The 18,933-nt window shown below is 41.4% G+C and overlaps 4 protein-coding genes across 5 annotated transcripts; all 4 read right to left on the minus strand.

Moving 5' to 3' along the window:
• Positions 1 to 317: 317 nt before the first annotated feature.
• Positions 318 to 2,484, minus strand: faslg (Fas ligand (TNF superfamily, member 6)). Its single transcript, XM_044200862.1, has 4 exons — positions 2,125 to 2,484; positions 1,451 to 1,493; positions 1,299 to 1,361; positions 318 to 1,207 (listed from the first exon to the last, which is right to left on the minus strand). Exons 1-4 carry the CDS (start codon positions 2,401 to 2,403, stop codon positions 789 to 791), a joined length of 804 nt encoding a protein of 267 aa, XP_044056797.1. The 5' UTR covers positions 2,404 to 2,484; the 3' UTR covers positions 318 to 788.
• A 2,392-nt stretch (positions 2,485 to 4,876) lies between these two features.
• Positions 4,877 to 8,594, minus strand: si:dkey-86e18.1 (uncharacterized protein LOC557342 homolog). 2 transcript variants are annotated; one of them, XM_044200864.1, is made up of 5 exons: positions 8,435 to 8,594; positions 8,005 to 8,045; positions 7,830 to 7,904; positions 7,516 to 7,720; positions 4,877 to 5,516 (listed from the first exon to the last, which is right to left on the minus strand). In XM_044200864.1, exons 1-5 carry the CDS (start codon positions 8,499 to 8,501, stop codon positions 4,951 to 4,953), a joined length of 954 nt encoding a protein of 317 aa, XP_044056799.1. In that variant the 5' UTR covers positions 8,502 to 8,594; the 3' UTR covers positions 4,877 to 4,950. The 2 variants fall into 2 exon arrangements, with proteins under 2 accessions (XP_044056799.1, XP_044056800.1); XM_044200865.1 differs by having other exon boundaries at positions 7,531 to 7,720; positions 8,435 to 8,593.
• A 552-nt stretch (positions 8,595 to 9,146) lies between these two features.
• Positions 9,147 to 13,474, minus strand: LOC122878278 (CARD- and ANK-containing Inflammasome Adaptor Protein). Its single transcript, XM_044200863.1, has 4 exons — positions 12,252 to 13,474; positions 11,929 to 12,109; positions 10,698 to 10,920; positions 9,147 to 10,613 (listed from the first exon to the last, which is right to left on the minus strand). The coding sequence occupies exons 1-4, from the start codon at positions 13,423 to 13,425 to the stop codon at positions 9,864 to 9,866; spliced, it is 2,328 nt and encodes a 775-aa protein (XP_044056798.1). The 5' UTR covers positions 13,426 to 13,474; the 3' UTR covers positions 9,147 to 9,863.
• Positions 13,475 to 16,747: 3,273 nt separating this feature from the next.
• Positions 16,748 to 18,845, minus strand: jun (Jun proto-oncogene, AP-1 transcription factor subunit). The gene is made up of 2 exons (XM_044200866.1): positions 18,649 to 18,845; positions 16,748 to 18,540 (listed from the first exon to the last, which is right to left on the minus strand). The coding sequence occupies exon 2, from the start codon at positions 18,456 to 18,458 to the stop codon at positions 17,475 to 17,477; it is 984 nt and encodes a 327-aa protein (XP_044056801.1). The 5' UTR covers positions 18,459 to 18,540; positions 18,649 to 18,845; the 3' UTR covers positions 16,748 to 17,474.
• Between the last annotated feature and the right edge of the window lie 88 nt (positions 18,846 to 18,933).

The raw sequence follows: 18,933 nt of genomic DNA on the forward strand, positions 1-18,933 counted from the left end.
TTGAAATTTCAATTAACCAGGTAATGCCCCGCCCCCAACACACACACATTGTAGCTACTTTGGAGAGTTTAACTGCGTCTTTCTTTCAAAATAGAAATCTGCTTCTGTTTTAGACCTCTGCTGTACCTCAATGGAATATATGGAAATCTAGTTCATTACCAGGAGCACAGCCAACTTTGAGTTGGTGTCTTATTATTATAATATTTTCCAGTGGTCATGAACAAAACTCATGTGGGTGTTCATTACATGGCATGTGCAAACATTAAACAATGTCAGGTTTCATAAACAAAGCATTTCCTTGTTTCAGCAAATGAAAATCAACTTAAATTATCTCTTTATTTACTTAATCAAACAACCATCATATAACACTTTTTCACTTTCATAAGCACACATTTAGACATCACAAGAGTCAGATCCACACTAAAATAAATATTTTAACAATGCTATAACTAAACCACCGTGTTAGTGTTAACCGATTCTCTCAGCATTTATAAAAGGCACACTATTTGTTTATCCATACGTGTGGAAATTGCTTCAATTTATTTCACCTCCAATTTTAAAGCTGGCAATAAAGAGTGCATGTGCAATATTTTCTCTGGGATTTAACATTGCAGACCCTTTCATATTCATGCTATTCAGTGCAGTTATGATATGTCATAAGAATCACATTCAACATAGGAATCATTCGGGTAAAGTGATGAGTAAGATTCACTCCTGCCTGAGACATTCTGAGCAGTTTACATTCACTGGAGTACAATTATGACACTAAAACACAAAGCCCCAACTCTTCAGATCTTGTAGAGACCAAAGAAGTTGGCATAATGTGCATGACTAAGATAACTGGGGTGCGATACGTTCACAAAAACTTTGTCGTGTTTCTGCAGCTGCAGGGCGGAGCCGAGGTAACTCTCAGTGGTCCAGGAGTGTCCCGGCTGCTGAGAGCAGAAACCTGCTCTGTGGGCCTCCATCAGCTTCACAGGTGAGGGACGTTCTGCTCTCCTCACAAACACAGAGTGAACAAACGAGGATGTAGGGGAGCAGTCCTTAAAGATCAGCTCCACTCGTGAGTAAATGTGGTAGAGTCCGGTCTCGTTGACTTGCAGAGCACCATCAGCAAACCGGTATGCCACTCCCCCTGACGTGAACGCCCGACCAACCTGCGACTCCCACCGCAAAGTGTTAGGGAATTCTTTTTTTTCAATCCGCCCTGCAAGAGGAGAGAAGTGATGTTACCTCTTTCAGTCCTATGTCGATTATTGAATCATATAATATAGGTTACATTTTTATTATTATGTTACCCATCAAGTGTGCGGCAGGTCTGTTGTCTTTTTCTTTTCCATTCAACTCAGGTTCATAGAGACCTGAAACAGCCATCAGATTAGAGTCACATCACCTCTTCTTTTCCTTTGTTGGGAATAATTCTTGCGTGGTGAGAGGTGTTTACACTTACCAATTTGCTTCTGAGCTGTGTTATATTCAGTCACAGGTTTAACCTTCAGTGAAACAAAAGAGAAACAGAGGAATCTCAGTACCACATCACACAGACGCCTGCACCTCAGTGCTTTTTTTCTAAAAGAAAAACTGAGAGCACAAGTTAGAGAGGATATCCTGTTTCACTGGACCGGTGACCACAGATCAAACGATTAAGTCCTTGGTTTGCATTTTTAAATGTCAGGGCAGAGCTGAGATACATTAACTCTTCAAATGAAAAGTAAAAAGTGAATCTATTATCAATTTACTTTGCAGTGTTGTGATAACTTTCCAGCTGGGTTTTCCACTCTCCCACCTTACACCTCCCTATCACCCCTAGCAAAGGTTAGAGAAGTCACACCATTTTTATTTGCAGCTTTCCCCCATTAAAACTGTATAACAAGCAATATTCTACACAAAGGAATACAATTAATATTGACATTATTATTATTATTTCTTGGCAACTGTTGCTCTTCTCTGCTTCTCATATTCTACACACTGCTGTCCCATTTCTCCTGTTGTTAACCTCAAAACTATTTGTTTACACACACACACACACACACTGCTGCAGTCATTATTAGCTCATTAATTCGGTAAACAACGCTCACTGAATTTCAAGCTGCTCCATGTCCATCACACCAAGTGGCTCCTTACCTCTCTCATCGCTCTCAGTTCCGTCTGCATGTTGTGAATCTGGTAGGCTTCGAAGCCCAGGGCCGCAAACACAAGCAGGAAGAGCATCAGCACGACCAGGGCCACGCCGTGACTGACTCCCATGCAACCCCGACTCTTCCCATGGCCCCTGACCCTCTCCTGGGCAGGCGGGAAGGACCAGCAGGGTACGAGACTCGGTGGCTGGGCAGAGTGCTGAGGACCTCCACTTCTATCCACAAGAAACACCTGTGGGAACGGATAGGTCTGGTCACAGCTCATGATGCAGGTCCTGCTGTGAGACAAACTGTGTGTGCAGCTATCGCCTCTGCATGAAGGAGGTGTGTACTTGTATCTGAGCACCTCTGTCTTAAAAAAAAGAAGCTTCAGTTGTCAAGACATTCACCACCCACAAACACCTCCCACACAAACACCATGTACTCAAGACAAGTTCATGCTACTTATCATTAACTTACACATCTTTCCTCTGGTCTGCATTGCTGCAAAGTATTTATGAGTACTTGCTGCATGGTATTTACTTATAACTAAGTGTATTAAGCTTTCGATCTTTTGTGTGCTTACTGGTTCAACTTTGTTTTTGCAGTGTGCATATAGAAAACTGTAGCATGTAGTCTGAAGGGAAAGGAAGCTAGAGGTTTCAGCTGACCCTGCCTCACTAACCACCATCAAGACATCATCAGACAGAGACGTTTTCACCAATTCCACGAAAGGAAAGATTGAGCAACCACTAACACGGCCAGCTGCCCAGAATTTGACATGCAATCTAAGAGGACTTGTGGCCCAGGTTACATTTTAACTTGGGGAAACAAAACTGAATCTGAAAAGTTCGTTCAACAACTGTGGGGAAAAAATCAATGCCTTGAACGTTTTTGAAAATAGACATAAATAGACATGGGTCATTGAAAGTGCTTGAATTTATATATTTTGCGCAAGAATAGAAATTGAAGTTCTTTTGATATTTTTTTTAAATTAAAGTAACATCACTGTAACACCACAGCACAACTGAGAAGTGATCACACATTCAAACCTCTCTCTTCTTTTTAATTGTTGTCTGCGAGCTTCTGTAAAGCCCGCTAGTTCTCATTATAAAAATTCTCAGTGTTGTAACAGTAATTAACCTTGATCCGTGTCTCTATGCCGTGTTGGGTCCTTGAATTTGAGGGAACTGGGCCTAGAAAGTCCTTGAATTTGATGTTTAATTATTATTAAAATGTATTATTCTATCAGTCTTTATGAGGCACAGCATGTTAGTAAACAGTGATAGAGCAGTTTCAGTAGTACACAGCATATTCTTGGTGGGAAGATGCTCCTGCCACATGAAAAGAATATATGTCTCTACATTGGCTTTCGTGCTGGCTGCTTATGAAAAGCTGGTAGCGAGAGACAGAGATACTTTACAGAGGTGAGACATAACCCCAACCAATACCTCAGAGACGAGCTTACAGGAAAGCAGAACATGCACACCGCTTTCCTACCCACTCTGTGAAGAGTTAATATCATTGTGGTCTTACTGCCACTTTTGGGTTTGTTTCCAAGGATAAGCAGCAATTACGATGTGCCTTCTTTGTGGTTGCAACAGTTTCCATAAGAGTAGTTCTTATCTGTTAATTAATCAAGAAAATCAGTTTACAGCTATTACTTAGCGCTGTTTGGTGGGCTTTGGTGATTTAGGATAAAGGGCATCTTTCCGACCTCAGAGATGGAACAGCCTTGCAGTGGAGGGGGCTGCAGCAGTGCTGTCTCACACAGGCCTACACTACAACTTAAGCAAACTGATTCATTATGATTTACATCAATTGTGAAGCTAAGCCAGTCTTGTATATTGCGTAAAACTTAATTTGGTGTTTTTTGTGTGTATTTTGGTAACTGCAAAGGAAACTCCAAAGTTCTCGGCCCTGTCTGCTGTTGCAAAAGTTTTGTTTTGTTTCTCCAGGCCCCTGCAGAGACAAAGGGGAACCCACCTTGCAGTGTGCATACAGAGCTCCAACTAAAACGGTAACTACGTCAAACTTAACCATAAACTGCACAGGGTGTCTGCACTCTAGAAGCTGATGTGCCGGTTTCCCAGAAGTGTCATGCTGAAAGCGGTCCCCGCACCAGCAGCACCAGCAGCGGGTTAAGTGGGAGGGTGGGGTTTTGGGGTCTAACCAGTTCGTGTTCAATGCTGCTGCTCCAGTTAATATAACCAGACAAAGACACAAAAATGAATCACTGAATCAGCAAGTCTAAACATTACTGTCAGTTTCTCATAGTTTCCCTCCTTTCTGTTGCATAATGGAGGTAGTTGTGGTCATGATGACTGATTACACAAATGGAGTAGTACCTGAAAATTACAATGAACTTCTCAACATAAAATTAATGACATTACTCATGTCTTTCTTGCAGACATATCGTTTCCCTTACACAGCAGGTCTTGTGAGTAGGCTTTTAACTCAATATCAATTATTCAGCTTTTGTCTATAACATTTTCATATCAAGACATCGTGATTCACAGTCCTCATATCTCATATCTCTCATAGTCACATCTCACTAAAATCTGTCACATCTTAAATATTTGAGAAAATGTAGGCCTTTTTTTGGTTACAGGATTTTGTTATACTAAAATGCTAAAAGACTAATTATTTTCTTATATGCAATTCTCAAAAATGCTGTGACAATTATTGTGATATTAATTTTATCCATATAACCCACCACCACTTAGGAAGCCTTTGAATGAACACAGAGCAACAAGAGGTTCCATAAAAACACTTTATTGTAATTCAAAATGTAGAAAAATGTGGACCAATATATTTCATGATCAAAACAATATCACGTGTCACACTCCTCATCAGAAGAAGAGTAACAGTCTAGTCCCAGGACATGACCTGTCCTCTCCTCTGTTGTCCCAGTGTGGGATGACTTCCCAGGTATCCTCTCTGCCGATTCACAGTCTGACTTATGGTCTTGGACGTCACTTTTCTGTCCAACAACAGATCCCATCGTTGCCCCATCATCATTCTCTGTTTTTCTGCTCTGGGTTGAAGATGTTTGCCTTAATGAAGCGTTAACAAGGTTTGGCAGGCCAGACTGCAGCATCCTGACTAGGCTCTGTGTCTGAGAGGAGCCTCGCTGAAGTGACGGTCCTCTGAACGCAGCAGCTGCCACCGCTAGCCTTGTATGGTCAAAGGAGAGGGGCTGGTCCTGGTCTGCATAGACTGCCTCTGAAGTTTCTGAGATCTGGTTGGTGGGGACAGGGGTCTCCGAATGGCTGAGAGGTATCTGTCTCTCAGGGGCTGAGGTTTTGTGACATCTTGTCCAATTGCAGGCCAAGTCACTCTCTCCTCCAGTCCACTGCCTGCTATCATCATGTGATTCACAGGGCTGAGGATTTTTCACTATAAATGAAAGTGAAGATATATAAAAGGTCATCTACTGGTGTCTTAAAGGAATAGTTCACCCCAAATGAAATTCAGTCAGAAAGATGGAGATTAGACAAGTAATAGCAAATTAAGGTTATACAGTTATGTCTGGCAGAGAGGGCTTTTTTCTACTGGACATTCCCAAAAATAATCAATGATCAGTGATCAAGAGAATCTGCAGAGAGCACAAAGCATCTCAGAGGGGATACGAGGTAAGATATGTAATGTATATAATGGACAAAATATACTGTTTTTAATATGACAAAGAGGAAACAAGAGCAAGAAGCCTGGATGGTAAAAGGGGGGAATCAGCATTATCAGTAGAAAAAATGATTAGCAGTTTCTGTGTGCTTGTAGATGGAATCTGCCTGATCGAGTCTGTAAACTACCATAAAATTACTCCAAACAAGTCTTTGCAAGTCTAACAATAACACATTGGGTCCAAAGTCCAATACCTACTCATTTTTACACACTCCCAAGGATCTACTTGTCCTACAGTTATCTGGCAGAGGAGTCTACTGTTACCTTCATTACCCGGTTACCTTCATCAGACAATAATCATCCAGGACACCTTGCATATTTGCAGAACTTTTGTCGATAACGGGTGTGTGAAATACAGACTAATATCCCTGGGATTTTCAACTACATTGCAAATTAAAATAGAAACACAACACTGAACATCACAACCTCATAGTAGATGTGAAATATGCAAAGTGTTAATAAACAAAACTAAGAGTCTACAGCCGAGGCTGTACTTAATGCTTACCTCACTAAGATAATATGATTGCACTGACAATACTAACATGTTAAGCAGGTATAATGTTTACCATGTTCACCATCTTAGTTTAGCGTGTTAGCATGCCAACATTAGCTAATTAGCACTAAATGCGAAGTACATCTGAGGCTGTATTGGACATAGTAAAATTTTGAACTGATAATGGCACTTGATGAAAAGTCAGGGGATCACCATAGCACATGATAACAATACATCCTGAGGGAGGATTAACTGTTTGTACCAAATTTCATGTCATCCAGTTGAGACATTTCACTCAATAACCACATGCCAACCTAATGGTGGCACAGGAAGAAAAGTCAGGGTATCACCAAGTAATTAGAATTCATCAACTGGGGAACACAAATGTCTGTACAAAATGACATGGCGATCCATCTAATAGTTGTTGAGATATTTTAGTCTGGAACAAAGTGGCGGACCGACTGACTGTCCGACCAATGAACCAAGCTTAAAATGAATGTACTAAATATCATCTCTTTTGAATGAAAGTGGCCATGTTTATACAGATTCTTTCTTTTGCTGTAAGATTCACGGCTAATTTACGTTAAGAGTATATATTTCTGATTTGAAACATTTGACCCAAAGAGAAAATTCTCCTTTCCCCATTCAACCCTTTCATGGAGGTCTGTTTCATGACTGGGATTTTATTATTGGCATGAATAGTTTTGGACATGGAAAAAGAGGAGTTTCATTACTACATACTTGCTTCATTACCAAAGATAAAAGTAACTGGTAACCAGTTATCTGGCAGAGGAGTCTACTGCCTTCACGTGCGTCTAGGAAACTCTAAACACTAAATATTAGTTAATATAACTTGTTGCATATCCAAATTTTTGGCCATATCGCCCACCCCTAGTTCTGGTGTTTATAGATCTGTGTGTGATACTGCATGTTAACTGTAGTTTGATTGTACATGTGTGCTGCTACTTCAACTGTGTTCTCTCAAATGCCCCAAACAAGTTTTTCCTAAAGGAGACAATAAAGGCTAATATACTCTAATCTAATCTAATCTACCCCTTCGTCGGGATATTTAGCCATGCTAAACCTGTAGCTACTTGTAATTCTGGTACTATTGTCAACTTGCAAACAAACAGGATGATGATTTAAAATATATATCTAGAAGCTGTTGGCTAATAAGAACACATGACATGTTTTTACTGTATGTAGGAGATTAGTCTTAACCTTTAACACACTGACCAATACTTGGAGAGTCTTGTGTGTCTCCTCTCCTTTTGCAGTACGCTCGAGGAGTCCATGGCTTATGTTTGCAGGAGGGGTTAAGAACTCGTAGTTTGGCAATGAAGCTTTTGTACTCTTTTTCTAAAGCGTCGATGTGCAGCTGGAACTCTGCTATCTTCCTCTCTGGGTAGTGAGACAGCTGGGATTGCTGAGAGGGAACAGACAAAAACAGACATTCTTCTTTAGGCAGGAAACTAAGTGTCATTAGAAACCATCTATGTATAATCCCTTTTACACATTACTAACAATTCACTTACCTGCAAGTAATACTCTATTTCTTTCTTGATGCTGGGGATCCACTTTTTCACAGAGGAAGCTGAATTAAGAGTAGACTGTGAAGAAAAGGGGTGGCTGAAACAAGCTAATCCAAGTAAAAGTGAAATGAGGTGAAGTCAGTGTTGACAATTTGATAATTTATTACGTCTTCATTACCAGCTTGGGTCTCCGCTCATGTACATCTTTCAGGCGACCCGCTGTACATGAAATATTGAAAGAAAACATTAGTTTAAGTGCCTCAAGGTGCTCAGTATTTACTCTGAGCAACACGTTGAATGCTAGCTGTTAGGATAAATAATAGCACTATTAGGAAGGGATGACTACGTTAGCTTTTAATATTACAATATAACAACCTCTTACAAGGCGGATGATAAAAAACATTACGGGAACATTTGCTCATCCAGGCAGCAACTTAACGGTAGTTATTTACCGTAGTATTTTTAAAATTTTAACCAGATGGAGCTAATGACAACTGTGAGTTAGCACCACTGCTAACAGTTAAGGCTAGCTGCCCGTACAGCAGCGTGTTTTTATTGGCCAAATATTAGTTAAATTACAGTGTATGTTCTGGCAACTTGCTGCTTACCCTCTCTCTCTTTCTGAAGCCATAATCTGTTCAATCTCCCTTGTTGCTTCTCCTCGTTTCTTGCCATTTCAACTTCACTCCAGACAGTCTACAGGACCGCGGCTCTAACAAAACAACGTCACGTGACACGCAGTAGCCGTCACGTGCTGCTAACATACCGCGAGAGCAACTCTCAACGTCATTAAAAGCGCACTTACCTGTTCAACCACAATCATTACAGACGTGTTTCTGTTCGTTTGGTTTGTATGTAGAAACAACATGAAGCAATTATTAAAATGAAATCAAATATACAAAGTTAAGTTGCTGAGCAAAGCCCATTTGTGCCTCTCAGCGGTTATCATTACAATGGAGTCAGATTTGTTTTTCTGAAAGATAAAACCCAATAGGCATTAGGAGAGAAAACGTTAGATCAGTGCATACTTATAACCCCCCCATAAAAAATCCAATACATCCACTGTAACAGCATATGTTTACGAAGTTGCAAATGTATTTCCTAATCCAAGAAGAAGATCCCCACGATTAGACTAACTGCAACTACTGATGCCTCACATTAGCTTCAGCTGACTTTAGACTACATTTAAATTTCATTTTATCTAGCCTATTTATATAACTGTTACTATTTATACTCACACACCTAACAACAATGTATATAACATTGAATTGTTGAACAATGAATCAAGGGATTAATCACATTTGCATTTAAAAATGAAAATGATCATTAAATGCTTTATATAACATTTTTTATCATTTAACACTTTTAACAAATACGTTTAGTAGGATAATTTAAATGACCATTTAATAAAACACTTTATAAATTTAAAAAAAAATGCATTATGGAACAATTTATAACTGACCGGTAAAAAAGTATTTTCATGACACTCTCCTGCGTCCATTCAATGGAATCTGGCAGCAATATTTTGAAAATGTCAACATTACAGTAAACATGAGGGTTTTTTACATTGAAGTTGCCTACAGGTTTTTGATTTCTCTGAGATATTTATGTTTTATTTGTTTCTGTGCAATATTTTTTGCATTTGCTCAAAACATGTTTTACATAATAACATTATACTTTAGACCATGTTTGAGTGAAAGTGTTTCAACCCATTATTGTGACATAGCATTTTCTGATTGAGGAGTATTTGCTTCATTACCAAAGATAAAAGCCCAACAACAAGCCTTTGAAGTCTATTCTAATGTCTAAACAAGAATTACACTACTTCATGCTTTTGTTTCTGTATTCATTTTTTGTTTCTATCAATAAGTCATACAAAAAAAAAGACTCCAACAACTTCCACAAGATGTGATGCAAGGGTTGAGATATGGTTTCATCAGTGATTTGAGTTCCTGAACATATTGATAGATAAAAGGTAATAATATCATTGAGCTATATTTGCACTTCCTGTTGTTTGCTCTCTCAACGTCTCCCCTTTTATTTGATAAGAAACATCTTTCTCATGAGTAAAGTTGCAACGTTCTCATGCTCTGGTGTGTCTCCACTCTCTGCCACCTGCAGTGGTGTCTTCCCCACATTATTGGTAGCCTGCAGATTCACCTTCTTCTGCCGTCCCGTGTGCCCAGCTTGGCCCCAGTTTACAAGCCTCTTTACTACCTCCTGGTGTCCACCTCGTGCAGCACAGTGCAGAGGAGTGTCTTTGCTGTGATCGGTGCTGTTGATCTTTGCCCCGGCCTCCAGGAGTAGCACAGCTACACTATCGTGGCCCTTCTCAGCTGCAGCATGAAGTGGCGTTTTCCTCCATGCATTCCTCTCCTCTATCCCCTTGTTGTTGAGTAACTGTAGAAGAGCTGAAACCACGCTGGCATGCCCACCAGCGGCTGCGTAATGGAGAGGTGTGGAGCCATCCATGTCTTTAGCCCCTCCCTTTGCCTTGTGGGACAATAGTGAAGTCACAGCATCTACTTTCCCCTCCTCAGCAGCTAGGTGGAGGGCAGTTTTTTTCTCGTTATCAGTGGTGTTTGGGTTGGCTTTGGCCGACAGCAGCAAGTCTACCACACAGCTTTCTCCCTTGGAAGAGGCTGCCCAGTGCAAGGCTGTCCTCCCTACCCTGTCTTTGACTCCTGGGTCTGCCTTGCCTTGAAGAATCTGGATCACTGGGTCTGCATGGCCCTGCTGACTGGCTATATGCAGAGGGGTCAGTCCATCCTGGGCTACTGCATTTACCTAGAAATGGCACACAACTCTCAGTCTACCCAAACATAAACATCTACAAAATGGACATTAATGACCAACTGGTTTGACAGTTACCTGTGCTCCAGCTCTTAGCAACAGATCAACAAATTCTGGCCTATTGCACTGAGCTGCCAGGTGTAGAGGGGTTTGGGCTTTAGGTCCAGTAATGTTGGGGTCTAATCCCCTTTCCAGCAACGTCTGCACTATGGGCACACTGCCACTGTGGACAGCCAGGTGCAACGCTGAGGAGAGGTCGGATAAAGTAGCATCCAGTTTGGCCTGTTTTGCCACTAGCACTCTGAAATTAAAAAAAGGTCACTATTTAAGATTCACCAATACTTACAGAAAAAGGACTGACTCAAAGTAAATCTGGACTTATTAGCAAGTGAGCAACAAAATCATATTGGACAAAGTAAATTTTGGATATATATAAAGACATATGGTACATGATCAGTAGCAAGAAAGAGCTGCAGTAATGGACATATAGAATATATGATTTGATATAGGAAAAAGCATATGGACATTATATTTGTGTCAATGTGTATGTACTGCGTGTGTTGAATGTTTAGATATGTTTATAATTTATGTTCTGTTGTATACTGTACATCACTGTCACTTGCTGTTTGCAAAAATCATAAAAATATAACAACAGAACATTTTAAAGCCACTATGTTAACAATATTTTACACGGGTGTCCCCTTATGGTAGTATAAAAAAAACTTTGTGGCAGTCGGCAATGTGTGCAGCAGCCCCACCCCCTCCTCCACACAGAGCTGACCCAGGAACACTGAAAATGAAGGGCTGTTTTCACTTGGACTGTCACAAGATTGTTATGTATACCACCAGGATATTTTAAGCGATGCTATAATCACAAATTCCACACATATAGGCTTTAAATTCTATCATCAAATATGTCAGGGTCATGGGACACAGAAGAGCGGCACATCCTTCTGGTTGAGGGGATGGAACTGGGGAATATTTGACATTTTTTCTTGAGGAATGGTACAAATGATTGATTGATTGATTAACAGAATGGTACTGGATTGATTGTCTGTCAATCGACTCATCAATGAATAGTTTCAGGTCTGGGTTACATCAGGGCAGGAGTTCTGGGATGTACTGCAGAGCAATTATGAGAGGTCACTGATGTTATTCATCTTTGCCTTGGTCGCTTTTTGTCTTTCTTGAGGTCTTGTCCCTTTTCTTTCTTTTTCATGTTTGTAATAATACACTAGCTATCAGATTTCCTCAATGTGAATGTGTGTAAGAGCCACATCACTGTGTTTTAGCATAATTCAGTCCTTACCGGAAGACTTCAGTGTGCCCCAGCTCAGCTGACAACAGGAGAGGAGTGTACCCCTGTTTGTCTAACATGTTCACATTTGCTCCGCTGTCTATGAGAACGGTTACAACTCCATCATCGTTCTGTTTAACAGCCGAGAAGAGAGCAGAGCCCAGCGCTTCTTCACTCAGAGCTCTGACATTATCTATGGATTAGACAAAATATTGTATGTTTGCAGCTTCATGCTTTATTTATGTACAATTAACATTTCAAAAAAATTAGAGCATGGTGATGTAGCACACTTCAAGATGTTAAATAAGGTCATAGTCTTTTGTGAAAAAACTCACCAAGCAGCAGACGGAGAATTGATTCTTCATTGAGCTTAAGAGCTTCATTTATTACATCACAGTCAACTTTAGCCCCTGCGTTTAGAAGGACTGTCACTGTTTTCTCATTATTCCTGGAAACTGCATAAAACAGAGCTGTTTGTTTATGGTTGTTTCTGGCATCGACTCTGGCCCCGCTCTGCAGCAGCATCTCAGCCAGCCTCCAGTTATCTTCCATGGTTGCCGTGTGAAGAAACATGTCCTGCATGTAGCTCTCAGACCGTTTGTTCTCCTCCTTCACCAGGACTTTCACAGAATTCAGATGCTCATTTTCCGCTGCCAGGTGAACGGGGGTTTTGCCTTGTAGATCCTGAGTGTAGATGGGTGCCTCAGCCTGTATGAGAGCCCTGACTGCCTCAGTGTGACCCTTGCTGGCTGCTCTATGAAGAGCTGTGTGACCCTTAATATCCTGCAGGTCCAGTCTGGCTCCTTCACGGATCAAGAGCTCAATGATGGACAGGTGACCAAACTCAGCAGCTATATGTAACAGAGTCTCATTGGAGGAATTCACAATGTTAATATCAGTGTCTTCTAACAGCTCCTCCAGCAGTACTAGCTCTCCATCTGCAGCAATCATGTGGATGAAATTATCTGATTTACTTTGTGCTGGTTTATGCTCCTCTGATTTTGACACAGTGCTTCTGTCTTCCTTTTCAGGGCTAGATTTCTTAGTTTCTTTGGTGGCAAATAAAGTATGAGTCTTCTGAGTGACAATTCTATCAGTAACTTTATCCATCCCCTCCTGGTCCCTCTCCAGCAAATATCCAATCAGCTGTCTCCTTGTGTCTCGAATACGTTCATTCACACCACACACATAGGTCTTGATTCGCCGATAGAGGTCGGGTTCTGCCAGCATAAGACACGGATGGAAGAATTTCCGACATGCCCTTTCACCTCTGGCCTCCAGGATGTCCAGGACCCTGGAGTTTTGATCTGTGCGAGTCCTAATGGTCAAGATGATGGATCTCTTTGCTGCTGTCATGACCCCCTCTGTGACGAGAAGATCCAGTAGATCCTCAGTATGTGAGATCCCATAAACTAGATCCCTTCTCTTTGCCCTAATTACATCCACAGCATAGGGGTTGATATAGTTTGATGCTGCTTGAGCATCAAAACCCTTGAGTATATTGAACATTTTAAATAAGGTTTTCTTAAGCCTTCACACGCAGCAAGTCATTGTTGTAACTTGTGGTTCAGGCTATGTGTGTGTGTGTGTGTGTGTTCTTTTTTTTTTTTACCTTATTGCCAAGTGAAACATCTTGCCCTAGCAACAAAATACAGAGAGTCTATTCACCATACAGATCTGTCCAGCTCAACCTGCCCTTTGTGCGATTATGTGACCAACTAACATGGTTAGTTTACAGTAGATGTAGTTATGACAGTAGTCACACACTGTTATTAAACTTTGTAATTGAAATAATAATACACTCTTTCTTCTGAGCTTGATCAGTGTAAAATTTGTATTTTGCATATTTTTCTTTTGTAAACAGGGACAACATTCATGACAATAACAGGTTTTGAAATGTAGCTGTACTGGGGATAACCTTGTGTGTGTGTGTGTGTGTGTGTGTGTGTGTGTGTGAGAGAGAGAGAGAGAGAGAGAGAGCACATGCATGTGCGTTTGTGTGTGGGTGCAGAAGTGGTGCACTCCCCGGATAACCCCATTCTGCTCAATCTCTGAATCACACCTACTCTATATGTCAAATGTCAGGGAGATATCTAATAATCACCACCTCCTTTTTGATGTGCCGTTTTGCACCAAAGTTATTTATTTGTGTCAAATGTGCAGTCAGTGGTGGAACAAGGATTCAGATTATTTGCTTAAGTAAAAGTAAAAATACTACACTGTAGAAATACTCCAAGTAAAAGTCTTGCATTCAAAATCTTACTTGGTAAAAAGTAATTTTATAAATCAATTTATAAAATTATAATATTTAATTATACGATTTAATGACTGTTACTGATGCGGTAACATGTAAGCAGCATTTTAATATTGTAGCTAGTTGAGGTAGAGGTAGTTTTAACTATTTTATAACACTGCATTATATTTTACAAGATGGCTATATATTTTGTATGTAAAATCTTAATCTGCAAAGTAACCTAAATATAACTGTCAAATAAATGTAGTGGCGTAGACATTTCCCTCTCAAATGTTGTGAAGTAGAATTATAAAGCAGCATAAAATGTAAGTATTTAAGTAAAGTACAAGTACCTCAAAATTGTACACAATACAGTAGGGACTACCTGAATGTAGTCCTGACAACGTCATGTTTGTTGTTAATAACGACACACCTACAGTTAGCCTACTGCGGGTTTAGATTTAGATATTGGGTTTTCATTGCGATTTTTATTGTATTCTATTCTATATTTACATCCAACAGCGTACGTTCTGTTGCCGTTGTAATCTTTGCATTGATTTGCCCTTGGTAACTTCTCAGGACCGTATTATGCAGAGATTAAAAAATCTAGTCACTTCCCGTAATACACGCCTCCTCCGTCGTGACGTAGATCTTCCGACCGTTGCCTCTCCTTATATGGTCGGGAAGGACTCCGTTTACCGGAATGATGTCATGATGGCCCAAGTTTGAGAAATCAGAACAGGTTAAAGGAGATTTGTGGAGAAATTAGAGTTCTCGTTATAATTAAACATGTAGAATAATATTTATATTCTATCTGGACCTAACAAACGAATTACAATAAACCCCCAGACCATCAACTTAATTGGTTCATCATTTCATTACTAGTAATGGATATTGAATTAGCCTAATGTTATTTACTTTATTTAACTCATTAAGAAAAAAAATATTGACAAACTAATTACCTGCATTTATGCCTCAAACCATGTTATGAAAATCTTCCCTATGGATTTATAAGACATGAAATATAAATTGAAGAAAAAACAAACACACCAAACAAAGGAAAGGAAAGAAACAAAAAGAAATCGCAAAATAATAAGGTTACACAGACAGAATAGGCCTATAAAGTATATTTGTTTTACGTTTAGGCTTTATTGTGCATCATAGTCAGACTCAAAACACCCTTCAAGCCTCCATAGTTAATAACCTGTTCTTTTTCTTTGACACCTGAAATCATGACAGGTCTGTGTTAATTTAAGCACGAAGCAACAACTGATGAGCCAATGCAAGCTACAGTGGAGGCATAAAGGCTTTGAGGAAGCAACATTTCGTTTCATCTTTCAGGTCAGACAGTCTGTGTCGCCCTCTAGTGTTTCATTATAAGCAGGACACACTGGTGGCGTATAGGAGTGTTCAATGCTGTACAACCTGTCTGCCATCTCTGGCCTGTCCCGCCACATTCACCTGCTGGAATCAGTGTCTGTGCAGGAATGAGGCTTATAATGTTTGCTGGGGAATTTAAGTCTCAAGTTTCCTTACTTTCAGTCGTATACAGCCCCAGTCTGTTTTTTACTTCATACATTTGAAGTATATTTACATAACTGAAGGGCTTGAAAAAAACATAAATGGAATTTCTCAACTGGTCATAACAGGAAATATTGGGATGGGTTCACCAGCATTAGGCCTACTGATGGAGACAAACGTTTAACAGCTTTAGAAAACACTTATATTTAGTTACTGTCTTGTCTCAGTCCCTGAATTTAAAGCCCTGGCAATGAGGCTCCTATCTTGTGTTTTGGATATTTGGTGTTGGAGCTATCCCTTTGTTTACATTTCGATTACTGTATGCTCCTTTAAGCGAGGAGCTTACTGCCTTTGCACTGAAAGTACACTATATGACAACTATATGATAATAGGATACCCTGTATCCAGAATACACTCTCCCACAAAACCACAGTGATAACATTTTATTGAGTTAATATTCAGTCATGTGTTATCTCTGATGTAGCCTATAGCTATTAATTTGCAATATATGACCCAAGACTTTGTCTGAGTTTGTTTCCACATGCTGGGGCTTTCTTTATTTGCAACAACAGCCTAATGTTGAATAACTGTATGGTGCAATAGCATCGAGGATGTCCTATGATTTTCCTGTTATTGTGTGGCAAATCAGTGATACCTTGGATTTTGAATTATCGCTCAGTCCAACCTGTTGTAACAGTGTTGTAGTTACAACATCTTAAAGAGTTCTACTTATAGTGCCATATAGCTGTAACACCTGAGAACAATGAGGTTTTGAATACTATTTACACTCTTCAGGTAGGTCTGTGCGTGCTGAGACATAAAGTGGAAATCTCAAGCTCTACAACCCCCATCTTGCAGAAGTGGCCTCCATCAGTAGTGAGTGAGCCTGGTCTGTCAGCTGAAACACAATCACTTAGCCTGGATCAATACTAGCACTAATGGAATTTACCTTGAGGTACTGGGAACTTGCAGCTCTTGCAACATGTTGTAGCATGTTTTATTGTTTGAGCTCCTGACATGGCACACCCACTTTTTTTTTTCTGTCACACACTTACAAGAACACAGAGGCAATGTTGCTTCAGTTTATCTGGTTTATTTTCTTAAATATTGATTAGTTTCTGAAGTGCTCAGAAAACGAAACATAAAAAAAAATTATACAGTATATTTTATTACAAATGGTAAACATAAGTACTCCAAGTTGATCTTATATACATATAACAATGAGTGAAACCCCATTAAACAGCTTTAGAAAAAAACAAGTAAATCTTGAAGCTTTTCTAACACAATTTCTTACAATTAAGAAAAGTACATTGTACTGTAACTCAGAAGTCAGGCAGCTTTTGTTACAACTTTTCAGCCGTTTAGAGTTGGCCAACGCGCCCAAGTTTGAGGCCATTATGGTTACAGCAAGAAAAGTCTCTATTGCAGGTTCTTCAATCCTCTAATACTGAATTTCTCCTTTGATGGTCATGATAAGGTCCATGCAGAGCTGGGTGTAAATCAAGAAAACTTTAGTCCTGTCCAGTTCTGTAAAAACAGCACGAAACAGAAACAGAAAGGTATCCTGCTTGTTGCCATGCCCCCTCTGGTTCATGGCTACTGTCACTGTCCTGAGCCCCTCTCTGGGACGCGCCAAGGGGGAGCGCGTGGCACTCGTGGAACATTAGCGAGGCCCCTGCCAGTGTCGCGCCACATCATCCCAAATCCCGTCACGATTTCGGGAGATACAGCCACTCACTATCACAGGAAGCGTCCGTTTCGTTCAACTACAGTCTTTCCTCTCTCCGCCGCCGCTGACACCACCTCAGAAGGTCTGCAGCTGCTGCGTTAACATGAGCTGGCACCCGCTGTTGACGTGGTTCATCACCTTCTGCTTCAGCTGGGCCACCTGCTCGCGCAACATGTTGGCGGTGGACGCGAGCTCCGAGTTCTGCGACTTGAGGGTCTTCACTTTGTCCTCCAGCCTCGAGATCCTCTCCAGCTTCCTCTTCCGGCATTTGGAGGCAGCGATACGGTTCCTCATCCGCTTTCTCTCGGCCTTGATGCGCTCCTGGCTCTCCATGTCGATTGGGGAGAGAGGAGGGGTCTCCCCCGGCATCTCAGGCACGATTTGGGGCTCCTCTTTGAGCGCCGTGAGCCGGGGGAGCGGGGCGGAGGATGACTGCCCGTAGATTGGAAGCTGCGGTGGGGCAGCAGGGAAGGACATAGTTGGGGCTGAGGTGGTGTAATTCGGTGCCGAGACGGTGCTGATGGCCGGGTTGAAAGTGTTCAAGTCCTCATAAACCGGCGAGTCGGAGCGCATGGTGGCGTTGTTGTTGTAAACGGTGGCACCGGCAACAGATGACACAGGCGGCAGGGCTGTGTTGACAGTGGCCTGGGGGGCTGAGGTGACACTCACATTAGGTGTGCCCGGCATGTGCTGGTGGTGGAGCTCGGCCAAGGCTCGGACAAACCCCTCCGCAAAGCCCTCCTGCTCGTCGGTGACATTCTTGGGGCACAGGAACTGGGTCGGGGTCGGCGTGGTGGTGATGAGTCCGTTGCTGGACTGGATGATGAGCCGCTCCAGCTCCGGGGAGGCCAGCTTCAGCAAGCCCACATCAGGAGAGGTGAGGATGTCGCTGGCTTTGGCCCGGAGGTGAGGTTTCAGAGTGCCCGTCGGGTCGGCGAGGTTCAGTGTCATGTTGTGTTTCAGCGCTTTGGGGTTGCTGTACCCGTAGCCGGCGTTGTCGTGCTGGGAGAAAGCGTTGAGTGAGTCGTCATAGAAAGTAGTTTCCATCTTGGTATTCATAGAAGACAAACCAAAAACAATGTAGCCTACTATAAAGTCTTTTATAAAACAACTCTCTCAAGGGGACCCCCTTCTCTTCTTCCTGGTTTATCAGTCGAGGAAAAAACACTGGTTTCCAAACGTCCTCTCTGTGCGTAAAAACTTCCAAACTTTGAGTGCGCACTTTCTTGACACAGGAATCAGGACTTACTTCTTGCAGCCAGCGATGGTCGATTGTTCAGTGCTGAGTTGTAACAGTTCACAAAGCTTTAGTCAAAGTATCCAGACTTGTACTGAGTCCGTGAATGAAAAGCGCCGAGTGGCTCTAACTTTTCTTGTCAGGCAGCAACACCGTCTGTGGTGCTCCTCTGCCTGGATGTGTATATACTCTGAGCTGTACAGCGTGGAGGCAAACCTTATCTGCTGCCGCTGCCTCTCTAAAAATAGCGATGATGTCATGACGGGGCTCTCCCATTGGCTGGAGGGCGTGTCGAGG

This window comes from Siniperca chuatsi, linkage group LG6 (genome assembly GCF_020085105.1).
Source record: "Siniperca chuatsi isolate FFG_IHB_CAS linkage group LG6, ASM2008510v1, whole genome shotgun sequence".
NCBI lineage: Eukaryota > Metazoa > Chordata > Actinopteri > Centrarchiformes > Sinipercidae > Siniperca > Siniperca chuatsi.